Below are 13,667 nucleotides of genomic sequence, written 5' to 3'. Positions count from 1 at the left end.
AGACTAATGCATTGCAGTGCGGTGCCCTGTGCACAACCCCATTAAAACACTATGGCGGCCAAGGGGGAAGGGTGTGGGGAGGGGGGGGGCGGGCACATCATAATATCCAGTCGAACTTGAATAGAACTTTGATTACAGTCAGCATTTCTTATTTGCATATCATTATAACAGATTTTTTTTTTAGCTTTGCAATGTTCCAAAATGAAAATCTGGGCACATGCATAGAATCTAATAATAACCTCGGGCCTGCTCTCAATATGCTGATGTTGTGATCATTTCTGTGTGACTTTAGGTGTGCAGCTGCGTAAACAGAAGGTGGTGCTGTCTTTAAGAGAGCAAGCCTGGGAAGGGATGATGTAATGTGCTCGCAGACAATGATGTCATCGACTAAGACTCGGCAAGGATTTAAAGTGACAAAGCAAAGGGTTCTTTTTTTTTTTTTTTTTTCTTCAGAGGGGCTCCATCTAAATTCTGCGTCAGGTCTTTTTAGGGAGCAGCAACAGGGGACGTCCTTTGGAAAAAAAAATAAAAGATATAATGTGCAAATGAATCAGGGGTGGGGGTGGGGGGGGCTTTTCCATGTAGTGCACGGCATCTTTATTAATGAGGATGTTTAAGATACAACAATGATATCCATCCATTGTTTGAGGTTAGAAGTGTTATCTTCTCATGGTCCAACAGATATTTTTGACAGGAAATAAGATGATTTGATTTACAAACTGGTCCTGAAAACGGTTACTTTTGCTTTTTGGAAAGAGGCGGTCCGACCGACACGCTTTCCATTGCTGGATGGAGTCTTCAAGTTATTCTGGTTGAGGCCCAAATTTCGTTCTTCAGACTCTTTGGTCCCGCCATTTTGGACTACCGGTTGGTTGGCTTCGGCGTCCTTGCCGCCCTGATCGGATGCGCTCCCGAGCTCGCCTTCGGTGATGACGAGCTCCTCCGGGGAGTTCCCCTCATTCTTGGTGATGTCGGTATCCGAGAAGCTGATATCGCAAGCGATCTTATAGAAGAGCGAGTGGTTTTCTTTCATTTTCTCCAAGCTCTGGCTAACTGCGGAAGACATGGTGGTGGAGTCGCTGGCGTCCTCGGGCTGGTCCTCCTTGCGGGCTTTCTCCTCAGCGCTGATGTCAAGGTCAGGGTCGCACAGTGGTGCAAATTCAAGACGGTGGATGGTGGAGAGGAACCACTTGGATCTCAAGTCGGAAGACGGATGATCCCCGTCGACATCTTCGGTAGCATCTGGTTGGCGACCGTCCTCGCCTGTGTCTTTCTGACAGAGCGTCGTGGACGTGACGTGATGGGGCGACGGCGGGCGTTTGATTTTGGTGCGATTGTAACTTTTGTGCTGCGTTCTGCTCCCGAACTTGATGTCTCTCTTTGCATTGTCAACAAGTTGCTTTTGTCTGTTCTCAACTTGGGTTGTCGCACCAGGGGCGGGAGAACGTGGAGGAACGCAAGTCAAAGAACTTCGGAACGTCTTTGCCTGGCAGTTAGATTCCTGATCTAAGGAATAGAAATGTGTGATTGAAGGGGGCGTGTAAGTTTTGGGAATCCTGAGTACGGAGAACCTGCAAAACGAATTCATTAAAAGAGCAAAAATGTGAACTGCGGTAAGTACCTGATGTTGCTTTTTGCTTTCCTGATGAGTCATGGAGACGTCCCTCATGCTTGACTGGTGTAATGGCACTAAAAAAAATACATCAGATAATTTTTATTTTGTAGTTCTTTAGAAAATCTAGTGGTAGCTAGCCTTAAACTTTTCTGTTTTGTTTTATATAAGACACGGCACCTTTGTATGATTTGCTGGCGTATACGTTCCACACGCCTGAGTTTGGCCTCACGTTGCTCAGGACTCATACTGAGGCCAGGGTCCACGTCAGAGGGCCCATCAACAGCCTGTTCGAGCGTTTACACTGAGTCATCTGTGTTGTCTTTTTTTTTTTTAAATCTAGTGATGGAATCAAATCACCTTCATTTCTGCACTGTGACCATCTCGGGGAGCTTCCGACGGCTCACGAGAATCGGAACTTGATGTTTTTGCAGAAACAGCTCTGCTCACGTCTGACTCCATCTCAGAGCTCCCGGATGCGGGCCGGCTTGTCTTGGTGACAAGATGCTGCTGGGGCTTTGTCGGCTCGGATTTATTACCCTGCTCTGTCGGGTATAGCTGCTCGGTCAGCGGGGCTTGGACCTCTAACGGGGGATCCTCCACGGAAACCCGCCGGGCCACCAGGGAAGACGGCAGCATGGCGGTAACCACACGTGACACCCTTAAAGGGAAGGGGGCCTGAGAAGGAGACTAAACAGACATTGGTTAGAATGCACAGGCGTACCTAATAGAACGTCCGGTGAGTGTACACAGGTATGAAATCCGATTTTTGTTTTTTGATCAGCCTACAAACCTCCTCTTGTGTTTCTGAACTTTGGGTCTTGGCAGCTGCGGAGGGTACGGGAGGTTTCTTCCTATTAGTCATCCTCTCCTGGTTCCTCTTCATCCTCTCCATCTGCTCCTCCTCGCTCATCTTCATCTTCTAAAGGCGACGCGGGCGACTTAGAATTGTGCAGATCTTCACATGTGAGCATGTGCTTGTGCCCATGTGAATGTACCCATGTGTGCATATGTATGTGAGCAAAGTATGATAGGTGCCAGAAGGGGCCTGAGAGGAAGGGAGGGGGAGGAGGTGGCGCCACTCAGCTCCTGTGCTCCCTCTGCCGGCCAACACGAGTAATGCAACATGCCCTAATTGCAGGGGAGATGATAGAATCAAAGAATTTCCAATTGGCTGCGATAACAAAGACTTTTGGAGTGTTTCTATATTTGGACATGTGTTTGGGAGCACATTAGCCAAAATAAAGCAGCACAGTGGAAAATATGAGGAGTCCAACCTTGGTTGATGTTGCCTGAGATGCTAGGGAGAGAGAAAAATGATGACAAATTGTGACACAAGAAGCAGGAAAATGAATAAAATAAATAATAAAATCGTTTTCAAACCAGATGCATCCTTGTGTGCTTTTACACGTAGGCGGTCGGCTGGATTCTTGCCTCGTCCGTGAATGGGATCGTCGGCGTAGATCCCCTGAAAGACGCAGCCATCAAAATAAAAACGGGCAAATTTGCTTCTTAAATGCTTTTTCCTCACGTCATGTGAGGACTCTGGCCAGCCGAGGTCCTGGCTCTTGCTTTCCAGTAGCTCCTGGGGTAAAGGCGGGCGCATTGGTGGCTCTTGTTCCACATTCTGCTGCTGGGATTCAGACATGGGATGAAATGTGAGGACGTCAAATAGCGAGGAAAAGCGAAATATAGCCCAGAATGAAACACTAAGGCCTTACCGGTGGCACGTGAGGGATCTCGGTGGCAGAACCAGGAGATCCGGGATGCGGACCCGAGGACTCAAACACTGAGTCAAAGTTACCACGTCAAGTTAGCGCAAAAAGACAAATCTAAATCGTAGATAAAATAACAGAGGGACCGATACTAACTGTGGTGTTTGCGGAATCCAAGCAGGAAGCGGAAATGCTCCCTGTTCACCTTTAACCCCGCGAGAATGTCCTCCATCATCCAGAGCTCTCTCTGGGCCTGAGACTGCTCCTGGGAGCAAGGAACGGAAAACAAGAACATAATAAAAAAAAATATGAGGTGGTTGTAAATGCAAACATACCTGCGGCATCCCAAAGTTGCAAACGTGCTGCAGGTGCGAACGAAAAACGCAAAGTTCACTTTCCATTCTCTCGTACTGATTCCACACAACCTCCATTTCCTAAAAGACAAGCAAAGAGAAACCAGAGGTGACATTATTGTTCCAACCCTGCGTTCTTGGTCTCAACTTTTTTTTTTTTTTTTTGCATACCAATGACACGTCACACATTCTGGCTCGGATTGTGACCAGTTCTTCCAGCAGCATAACCTTCTGGGTCAGGACCTCTTCATGGGAACCGGGTCCCCGGCTGCTCCAGTCCTCCAGTTGCAACCGCAACACCTCCAACGCACACTGGACGCTATCCTGTAAAGGGAAAACTCACCGTCAAAAACATATTTTTATCATCTCATATTAGCAACTAGCGACCTTGTCCATTTGGAGTTGAGCGAGTTCGACGGACAAAGACTGCAGAAGCTTGTCACACCCACACAACCTTGTCAACACAGCCTGAAAAGAAATAACAATAATAAAAAAAAAAAGAAAAAGATCCGAGCCCAGAAGGATATACACATACTTACGTCAGCATCACTTTCCAGAGGTCGGATTTGTGTTGGCTCAGATTTTGGAGGCTGCAAGAACAGCAACACTTGAGATTATATAATAATCTTGCAAAAATGTATATGAGAAAAGGAATTGAATTTATGACATCACAAAGTCTGGGAGGTGACGTCAAATGTACTGACAGATAAATGGCCGCGGTGAGGGGGGTGATGCGCATGTGCGGCCCGAGACGAGGGCGGCAAAGGGGGCAGCGAGTCTGCGTGGATCCCCGCCGAGTAGCTCTAAAGAAAGAAGCCACATGGAGATCAATCATAAAACACGAAAAGACGGCTCGTGTGTCCTCATCACCTTTCCTAAAGGTCTTCGCCCAGCGTGATGCACGGATCCATAAACAGGTGCAGGCTACAAACAAAAATGTCATAAATATTCAAACGCTTGTGAAATCCAAATATGATGTCGCCGAACCTTGCTGATGTTCTGCCACCGCTCGGGGACCGGCGTGGGAGGAGCGGATCGGAATTCTGTCTTGGGTGAGGCGGGTGCGTAGTAGAGCGTGTCGGGCACCGACACCGAGTCACCCTGAGGTCGAATGTCCGCCCTTCCCGCCGGTGTGTGAGAGCGAGACCCACGATGACTCCTGGTGGCCGGGATGAAAGGGAAGGAATCCGTCTCCCGGTTTGGACCCCACGGACTCGGAGTTCGCGCTGAAGGGCTATGCAAAAAAACGATTCAATTGGGACCGTATTCAAGTTTCGCTTGACGTTTTGCGACAACCTCGAGTTCCTCTGACGAGCGCTCCTCCCGCCTCTCGCCTCCGGGTTTGACGTCACGATCCTTCCCCCGCTCAGATGACTGGGCTCGCTGAAAGTTCTGCTGACGTGTCTCGGTTTTGGACAAGCCTCCTCGTCCGAGGGGGACTTCGGGAGGTCCATCACCGACTCCGTGCTGCCGCCTATCTGAGTGAAATCTTGGTAGCTTGAGCAGCGCCTACAAAGATTATGATGAAGATGACATTCTGCTTAATGTTTTGTCAGAGCGTCCCTCTGTACCTTTGCATGGGGCCCTCCGTTTCCATGGTAGCAGATTGACTGAGAGCTCGGACCCAACCCAGCATGTCCTCCTGAGTGTCAGCGCTGAAGTAATAAGAGCGCATTCCCTGGTGCACCACCTGGGTTAGCATTTAGACAGACATTTTGATTAAATAAATAAATTAATTAAATAAAATAAAAGTTACCTTGAAGGTGAACTTCCTGTTCTTGCATTCTCGCGGCGTGCAGAATAAGATCTTGTAGCTGGGTAGCGGAATGCTGCCCAGCACGGGTTCTTCTCTGCTGTCTGGTTGGCAACAAAAAAAAAAAGTAAACAAAAGCGAGTGCGATTCATCGTCGAGAACGTCTGCCGCTGATAACAAATGTTTACCTTTGTAGTAGAACAAACAATAGTCGGAGAGGACGAACCACCTTCTCTTCCATAATTTCAATCCGCTGCTGTCCTGTAAAGTCCAAGATGAATGCTATCATGTTATTTTACTTTGAGCTGATTTAAAACACAAACTTTTTTGTTGAGCCATCCTCTGATGACCACGGGGGAGTTGGGGTCTCTCTTGACGGCTTGACACCTTTTTCCAAATGCTTGCAGCTTGCCATCGCTTTCCTGGACAGTGTGATGATGGCGTCACATTTTAAAATACAACAAAAAAGCGTAATGGATTGAAACCCACCCGTCTGACAGGAAAGTAGGAGATGGTAGCCACGCTGGATGCTTGGCTTACTCGGTCGTGCTCATCCATCCTGCAGACATTTCATGAAAAATTACTAAGCGTACATTCATAAAATCAACTCCAGCCTTGATTTTTTTTTAAATCATTCATTACTTTGAAAAGAGTCGAATCAAGTATTCATGGTTGCCGGCTTAAGCACGAGGCCTTACCGCAACGTTGACGCGTTCCCACGCTAAACACCCCGAAGCCGCCTTACGACTTGTCCTTCCTGCCGCCGTTCATTCTGACTTGCAGTCGCCCTCGCCCACTTGCAGTTACATTCTCCAACTTATTCTATTCTGGGCCAGCTAGCATCTCCACGATATGCCCACGGAAGTGACAGGTGACAGCTGCATGGCCCGGGTGACTGGGAGTGTGTGTGTGTGTGTGTGTGAGTCTGGCAACGTCTAAGGAATGGGGCGGCGAGGAATATGCGTCCCAAATTTGAGGAATGAGGACGGCCGAGGAGTGAAATATTATACAAATATAATTTGTAACCACAGTTATTCATACTAATATTCTTATTCAATTATTTCATATTAAAAGTTTTTCTTCTGAGGGCCATTATGATCATGATGCTAATAATAATACAAATTTATTATTTTCTGGCTAATTTCAAGAAACATGAGCATCAGCTTTTTTTTTTATTATTAAGAATATTTATCTGTATTTAAAGGGAGTGTAGATTAGGATGGATTTATTCCCGAACTTTTGACCCTGTTTGAAAAGGATAAAAAAAATCTGTGCAACAGCAGCTGATCGCCAACCACAAGCTCCTTTCAAGTCAGTCACGGACGAAATAATTCCCAACAATCGCGTCTTTGTCAAGTCAAAGAGATGCGAATCATTTCTGAGGGTGTTATTGTTGAAGTTTTGCAACAAATTCTCCATAATGAGGGAGGAGGAGAGGGTCAAGAAGACTTGAAATGCAAAAGGGAGATGATGATGGCGACGATGGAGGAGAGGACAAACGTCAAAGTGTGCGCGCCGCACAGAGTGAGCTTTGTGGACTTGGAAACATTTGCATGTCCTCCACCCACACGTTGCCGACATTTACAAATAAATGAAGCATCGAAAACGATTCTATTCGGAAAATGTTATAAAGTTAAATTTGGTTGAATTCACCCATTTCCAAACAAGGTGGAATTAGCCAAGATCACTTAATTGGTTCAATTCTGACTACTTGAGATCAAAATAATAAATAAATATGCCATACCTGACTAATTGTGTCACTTGGGAGATGTCCTCACTTTGAGCTGGTCCACTTTCTGAAAAAAAGACACGACGTAAGCCGAATGTCCGATCTCCCTGGCTTTGTGTTCTACCTGATCAGCGTCTGCACATCTCTTCTCGCTCTGGACGCACTGTCAGCGTCTTCCTCCTTTTACCCCTTCTTGGGCTTCTTCATCCCTTCTGGCATGCCCAGCTACAAACGTTCTTGTCTTTTGCTGAGCGTGGGCTTGTGACAGAGGAATTTATGGGGAGGAAAAAAAATCACAGCTGGTCAGTTCTTTATTGTGAGCTACTGTTTTGTTGAAATGTCATCTCGAGGAGAATTTTGGTGAATACCAAACAATTGCCACTTCTGGTTGAAGTCTATTATCATTCAAAATAAAACTTTAAAAGAAACACAAAGGCCGCGAGATAAATGCTAGTGCAGCCGAACACCGTAATGATAAACTTGTTCAATGTTTTATTTAACCCTCAACTGTAGGCAAATTAAATGTCCAGCAGAGGGCGCCGTTTACAAACTGTACAAAGTGGTTCAAGTCTCCTGTCTGTATAAGGTCATTGCTAATAATGCATTATCATATAACTTGGGGAGGGGCCCAAGGGGAGTCTCAAAACCAGACGCTGAGGTCAGTGGAGCGTCTTCTCCACAGGGGGTCAAGGGCCATCGGAGTCACTTGACTGACATACATACAGTCGGGATATAAGTGAAGCCACGTGACGTGCTAACAATTTTCCATGTGACAAAGTGCTGTCAACAAGAGGAGCCACTAAATTAAGACTTCAGATGGATCGAGATCTTTGATCATGCTGCAGCTTGGCTATATTTCCTAAATTGGAAACACAGGCAGGGCTAGCGGACTGTGGATTGTTTTAATGAGCATAATAGTCAAACATGATACACAATCAAATCTTTAATTATGTTCTGAACCAGGCCATTAGTTAACTTTTTTTTTTTTTCTTCAAAAAAACACGGAGCTTTTTACTGCACAGCTGCTTACTATCTAAAACGTATCGTAGGATAGTTAGTCGCGTTGTCGTATATCGCAGTCCGAACGTATCCCCAACCAGACACCTGGTATCATTTTATCATAAAAAGGACTCTTGATCTGCTGCAGGAGAGTCACCTCCTGCCCCACCGTACCGTCGTCACCCTCCTGCACGGCGTAGAAATTGAGGATACCGGCAGGGTGGTCGATGTACACGCCTAATACGGAAGACTTGGGAACGTCTCGGATTTCCGATATATGACCGTCGTGCCAGGCGTGATAACTGGACCCGCTCCAGCCCAGACACCAGGAGTCTTCGTTGTCCCCGAGGCCGCAGGAGCCGTCTTTGTTCCTCCTGCCGGCACGTTCGCTGGCTATTCCGACCACAACCCAGCCGGAACACAGCACCTCGTAGTAGGCCCGTACGCCCTGGATGGCCTCTTTGCAAAGCACCTTTTGGAACGGAGTTGACAGAACATTCAAAGTCTGCTGCCTGTGTTTTAGAATCATGTCAAATCCGCTTTGTGGCACTGGAATCCACAAGGTGGTGATATTTGAGCTGTTTTGGGCCAAGTACCTGGGGCATGTACTCAAATCTCTGCGGTCCTTCCAAGACGGGACACGTGACGTCATCGGTTATGCGAGACACCTTAGCCCCCCCCTGCGATACCCACAGCACCTTGTTGGCCGTCCGCGGATCGAAGGAAAGGTTTATCCAGTCTGACAGGTACAGAAAGATACTTTTTTTTGTCAGGTAATAAATAAACACTTTTGATTATTTGAAGAACAAAAAAAAAATCCCTACGTTTGATTAGATCCGCTCTGCTCTTTGGCTCAGGCATATCGGGGTCATAGGCTGGGTTCTTTTCTGAGAAGGGATGTTACAGATTTGGTGAATATCACTATATTTAAATCTTTTTTTGTTTTTTTTTGGTTAGTCACTTCAAAATGTTAGTTAGCAAAGCGATGGAAATGTTATTTTGCTCACATAAAAGTGACAAACTGCCCTTCCCGCTTCCACCGATATTTAAATAACTGGCGTGGTTGTCATGGCAACGGCAGCGTACCAGCCAAAGGGTTGCCAGGCACCACCGGGCTATTTGAAGATACAACTTTGCCTCGGAGTTGCTTTAAGGTCAATGGACTTGGCTCAAACAGTCTTCTGATTTAATATCTTGACAGATGGCGGAAGGCGAGCCAATGTATGCTTACAAAACGCCATCTGTCTCTGTCACAACACAACAACATAATGAATTTCGACGGCTGCCGGCAATTATCTTACGCCGTCGTTGAGGTATTTTTTGACTGATGGTCAAAATGTAATCGGAATGATTTTTATCCATGGACAAAAACAAATGAAGGATTGTAAACTATTCCAAGGACTGCAAGTGTTAATCCCATAATTAAATATCAAAAGGGATCATATTATGCTTGATGACATTGATGATAAGATTTATCCAATGTTACGTAAGGAGTTGGGTGCTAATAATATTTGCAGGCCGTGTTTTTCAAATTCAGGATGGAGATCAAGTGGGGACAATTAATCCTGACTGAATTAAGATGTCAACATTGGCAATTTATTTCCCAGCTCCAGCCACGCCATCCGATACAAAGCGTCGCGACGTTCACACCAGCTCAGAGCCGTGATTCCGGGAAAAATAAATACAACTCCTAATGATGATGATGACGATTAACTGTCTTGTTATCTTTGAATTTATCGCTTCGCCGAAAGCATGTGCGAGCTGATATTTATCTGTCAAGACACCTGTTTGCTGTCAAAGTGATGGCAATAACTTGAAGTTGTCCTCGCGTGAACCGCACACGGCGAGCGCCTCCTTGGGCGACTACAAAACTATTACACGTCATCTATTTGGCAACTGAAATATTTTGCCGACCGTTCAGATGAACGTATATATTAACGTATACTGAGAGTCACTTTCGATATATTTACAAGTTTAAGCTATTATGCAGTTTCACGCCACACAAATGATAATTCATTAAAACGCATTGAAAATTTTGAAACACGTCCCTTGAAAAGAATTACCACATAATATTATAATAGCAATAATAGCCAAACCTAATGTTATGTTGTGTATTTTTCTTTAGTTGCAAAATCCTTCCAGCGTACGCCAGTCAGGGTAAGCGTTAGGGAGTGGTGACAATGACAAGCATGAAATCAGCCAGCGGAAAAACAAGTCTTTGATTCAAGCTGTGCTAAAAGACAAAAATCCGGCTCACCATTGTCTGACCTCCAGGTGTCTGCCATGATTGTGTCAGTGGTAGGCATCCTGAGAGTGGCTTTGCTCTCCGCTGAGTGACAGCTCTTATATACCTTGAACGCGCCACAGAGGCGACCCCGGTCACGCTCGCCGCTGCCGGCTTATAATGTGAGATCAGAATTGGCAACCATACCCAGGCGCGTAACCGGATCGGGGTTTTAACGTGGTTTTCTTAAAACGGAAACACCGACGCTTGGATGCGAGGACATCCCGTTGTGCCGGGCCAAAATACCCTGGCACTAAGTCAAGGAAGGGGGGGGGTGATGACTTGTGAGATAGCGCCCAAGTACAACAACAAAACAAGAAAACACAACCAAATGTTTGCTCGCGTGTGTTGCGGGCTTGATGGAGCCTATCATATGTTAAATTAATCCAACTCAAGTAGATAAAATTATAAACACAGGAAATATTTTTAAAAAAAAATGGTGGTGGGGGGAATTTTTTAAGCCTCAGCGCCAGTGGGGTAAATATACATAACCTAAATACTGACATGGATGCAGGTCACGCAGTATAGATGCGTCAGCCATTTATCACTTTCATGTCACGCACGAGTGGCGTTAGCCAAGAAACACGCGAGCGGTCGTAAACGCTCCTCTTTAAGTTGCGTTGGCCGACCCTTTACAACTTTGGCCCGTTGGCAGTTATGGCGAGCCCGCCCCGCTTTGGATGCTCACACGAGAGCAGCATGCGAAACATGACATATAAATCTGGGCCAGCTCACTGGAATGTTTTGACAGCGGGCAAAGCATGCGTGGCTTTATTCCTTTTATAGGCCGATCAAAAAAAAAAAACACACACGCGCTTTTCGAAGCTCCGCTGACAGATGACGTGATCCGGGATCAAATGCTTTGACCTGCGTTCTTGCTGCTCGGGACAGTGAAGGTCAGGATTTGGGAAGCGATAATATCCCATAAAGTCAATGCCATTCAATGAGACATAAGGTAAATCGGTTTGCATTTCTATTCAAATCATCTGTCCCGTCCATTTTCTAGCAGCAGTACAATTTTTTTTGTGTGAAGGTGAAATGATATGAAATATATTTAGACAATCAACCAAAATGCATTTTGTGGAAACGTCACTATTACGCCCTCTAGGGGTCACGTATAGTATAAGACTGTGATTTCAAACCAATGTAGAGGGTACTCACCGGCGTTGACGTGATGATCCTACCAAAGGGAGGGTGTGTTGTCCGCTGTGTATATAAGATGGTACATTGGGCGATCCAGGCAGAACGCCGCTGACAGACGTGAGGGTCGTTATCCAACAAGATGCCGACCAGCACGCCCAGTACGAGAATCCTGCACGCAGCCTGCAGACCTGGTAAAGGGAGCACAATCGGTGTCATTCATAATGCCGCTGGGATAATCAAATGTACTGTGTGTTTTTAATAGAGAAAATAAGGAAGGGGTCAAAAAATGTGGCTGCTCTTCAAGGTGAGTTGTAAATAAAATACAATTGATTGATTTCTTCTTTTTCTTATAAGCACCATTATGTTTTTATTTTTCAGATAAAATTCCTGACTATGACCCAAACATCCCAGAACCAACCTGCCGAGCCGAGCTCCTTAAATGTAAGGATGGAAGACTTGCTTTTAAAAGTGTCCTTTTAATTTGGGATGTTTCTTCTCACGTTTGACAGACTGGATGAAACTTTCGCTGGATGATAAAACAGCCAATAAGATGCTGTGGATAACAGACGGAGGCTCCAGAGTGTTCCGAATGACTGATGATGTCACTTGTCCGGTACTGGACAGGCCGGAGCGATATGAATATACACCTCAGGTTGGTTTGAAGTATTTGACAAGATAAAACATTTCTTCTATAACTTCAAATTCATTGTTTTACATTTTTTTGAAGGTTCTTTGCAAAGAAGGAATCTTGGGCTTCCGAGCTTACTGGGAGATCAAGTATACGGGTTGGGTGGTGGCCGGGGTCACCTACGAAGGTGCCGGGCGGAGGGGACGGGACGGACCCTGCGGTCTGGGCGAGAACGAACAGTCCTGGGGTCTGGGCTGGGGGGGATCCCACTACCAGGTGTGGTTCGACGGCATCGACAACCAAATCTGGGACGTCCCCCAGTACAGCACCATCGGCGTGTACCTGGACCAGCCGGCAGGGGTGGTCAACTTTTACGCCGTTGAGGAGGCCGAGGGCAAGCGGGAGGTGAGACTCCTACGGCGGTTTAAAAGCTCCTTCAAGGGGAGGATGATGCCTGGGTTCTGGGTTGGACAACAGTCCTCATGCACTCTCACTTTGAAGGAATGACCTTCGACCTTGTATGTGGCCATTTGCATTCACCAAGAAGCTGCTGTTTGTGTAAGCACATTTAATATCTATTTAAATATCTATATATATTTTTTCCAGATGAATGCATATCTAATGAATTCAAATAGATTCCAGATTAGTGTCAGTTGTATTTACATATTTCTATTGATCAATAAGCTATTTGTGTAAAATATTTGTTGTGGTTTTGATTTCTTTTTTGTAGTAATGTACATTATTTGTGTTGTACGCCAATAAAACAAATTATTCTGCATTATCATATCAATATATACCGTAATGATGACTAATGATGATTTGGTTTACGTCGTCAACCCTGGAACGCATCTCCATCGTAAGCCGAGGACCCCATGAAGGTCATGTAACAAATAGACCCGACCACAAGAGGGCAGCATCGTGTCAGATAATAAATTATGGAGCTCTCTCTTTTTAAGTTACCCGTCTGCAGGACCACAAAACATGCTGAAATAATGACACAAATATTGAAATTAAGTAAATAAATATTTTTTTCAACAATCAAACAAATATAGAAATAATGATAAATATGCTATTTATTATTTCTGTACAAGATTTTTTAATTTGTGGAAGTTTTGGGCTTTCATACATTATAAAAAGGCAGATAATGAAATAAGTTAGGGAATGGAAATTTATTATTAATATGATCACATTGATATATTAAATTCCCTCAACCGTATTTGAATATGGCTCAATGCCAAAACAAGGCTAAGATTGCCAACACTGTGGCAATCCAAGCTATGAAAACAAGGTCAAAAATATAGACTAGATTATTGTCACTGCGGGCAAAACAAAATGCTGCACTTGGCTACAAATTATCTTCGTCTGCCTCTTACATTTGCTATCTGTAAAAGTCCACGGATATTTATATCCGTCCTCCAATTCAACATCCTTATCAGATGATGGCGCGGTTT

General features: G+C 45.2%; 3 protein-coding genes across 5 annotated transcripts; 1 reads left to right on the top strand and 2 right to left on the bottom strand.

The window, feature by feature from the left end:
- Nucleotides 1–563: 563 nt before the first annotated feature.
- Nucleotides 564–11,753, bottom strand: plekha4 (pleckstrin homology domain containing A4). 3 transcript variants are annotated; one of them, XM_049760212.1, is made up of 26 exons: nucleotides 11,607–11,753; nucleotides 7,287–7,420; nucleotides 7,178–7,229; nucleotides 5,923–5,992; nucleotides 5,757–5,855; nucleotides 5,622–5,694; nucleotides 5,437–5,537; nucleotides 5,252–5,370; nucleotides 4,977–5,189; nucleotides 4,668–4,914; nucleotides 4,551–4,604; nucleotides 4,385–4,483; nucleotides 4,220–4,270; nucleotides 4,068–4,148; nucleotides 3,852–4,004; nucleotides 3,663–3,761; nucleotides 3,484–3,592; nucleotides 3,334–3,401; nucleotides 3,144–3,245; nucleotides 2,996–3,080; nucleotides 2,890–2,912; nucleotides 2,406–2,534; nucleotides 1,973–2,302; nucleotides 1,793–1,899; nucleotides 1,622–1,689; nucleotides 564–1,506 (listed from the first exon to the last, which is right to left on the bottom strand). In XM_049760212.1, exons 4-26 carry the CDS (start codon nucleotides 5,989–5,991, stop codon nucleotides 713–715), a joined length of 3,273 nt encoding a protein of 1,090 aa, XP_049616169.1. In that variant the 5' UTR covers nucleotide 5,992; nucleotides 7,178–7,229; nucleotides 7,287–7,420; nucleotides 11,607–11,753; the 3' UTR covers nucleotides 564–712. The 3 variants fall into 3 exon arrangements, with proteins under 3 accessions (XP_049616169.1, XP_049616172.1, XP_049616170.1); XM_049760215.2 differs by lacking the exon at nucleotides 11,607–11,753 and having other exon boundaries at nucleotides 3,144–3,242; nucleotides 7,287–7,490; XM_049760213.2 differs by lacking the exons at nucleotides 7,178–7,229; nucleotides 7,287–7,420; nucleotides 11,607–11,753 and adding an exon at nucleotides 6,132–6,377.
- On the bottom strand, nucleotides 8,046–10,578 carry LOC125991800 (tripartite motif-containing protein 16). Its single transcript, XM_049760218.1, has 4 exons — nucleotides 10,419–10,578; nucleotides 8,986–9,048; nucleotides 8,758–8,900; nucleotides 8,046–8,633 (listed from the first exon to the last, which is right to left on the bottom strand). The coding sequence occupies exons 1-4, from the start codon at nucleotides 10,465–10,467 to the stop codon at nucleotides 8,217–8,219; spliced, it is 672 nt and encodes a 223-aa protein (XP_049616175.1). The 5' UTR covers nucleotides 10,468–10,578; the 3' UTR covers nucleotides 8,046–8,216.
- On the top strand, nucleotides 11,640–12,982 carry LOC125991799 (stonustoxin subunit beta-like). The gene is made up of 5 exons (XM_049760217.2): nucleotides 11,640–11,779; nucleotides 11,851–11,892; nucleotides 11,967–12,029; nucleotides 12,098–12,240; nucleotides 12,316–12,982. Exons 1-5 carry the CDS (start codon nucleotides 11,728–11,730, stop codon nucleotides 12,721–12,723), a joined length of 708 nt encoding a protein of 235 aa, XP_049616174.1. The 5' UTR covers nucleotides 11,640–11,727; the 3' UTR covers nucleotides 12,724–12,982.
- Nucleotides 12,983–13,667: the final 685 nt, after the last annotated feature.

Source organism: Syngnathus scovelli, chromosome 21 (assembly GCF_024217435.2).
Source record: "Syngnathus scovelli strain Florida chromosome 21, RoL_Ssco_1.2, whole genome shotgun sequence".
NCBI lineage: Eukaryota > Metazoa > Chordata > Actinopteri > Syngnathiformes > Syngnathidae > Syngnathus > Syngnathus scovelli.
Note: the sequence above shows the minus strand (reverse complement) of the source record. Positions and strands in the feature narration are given on the sequence as shown.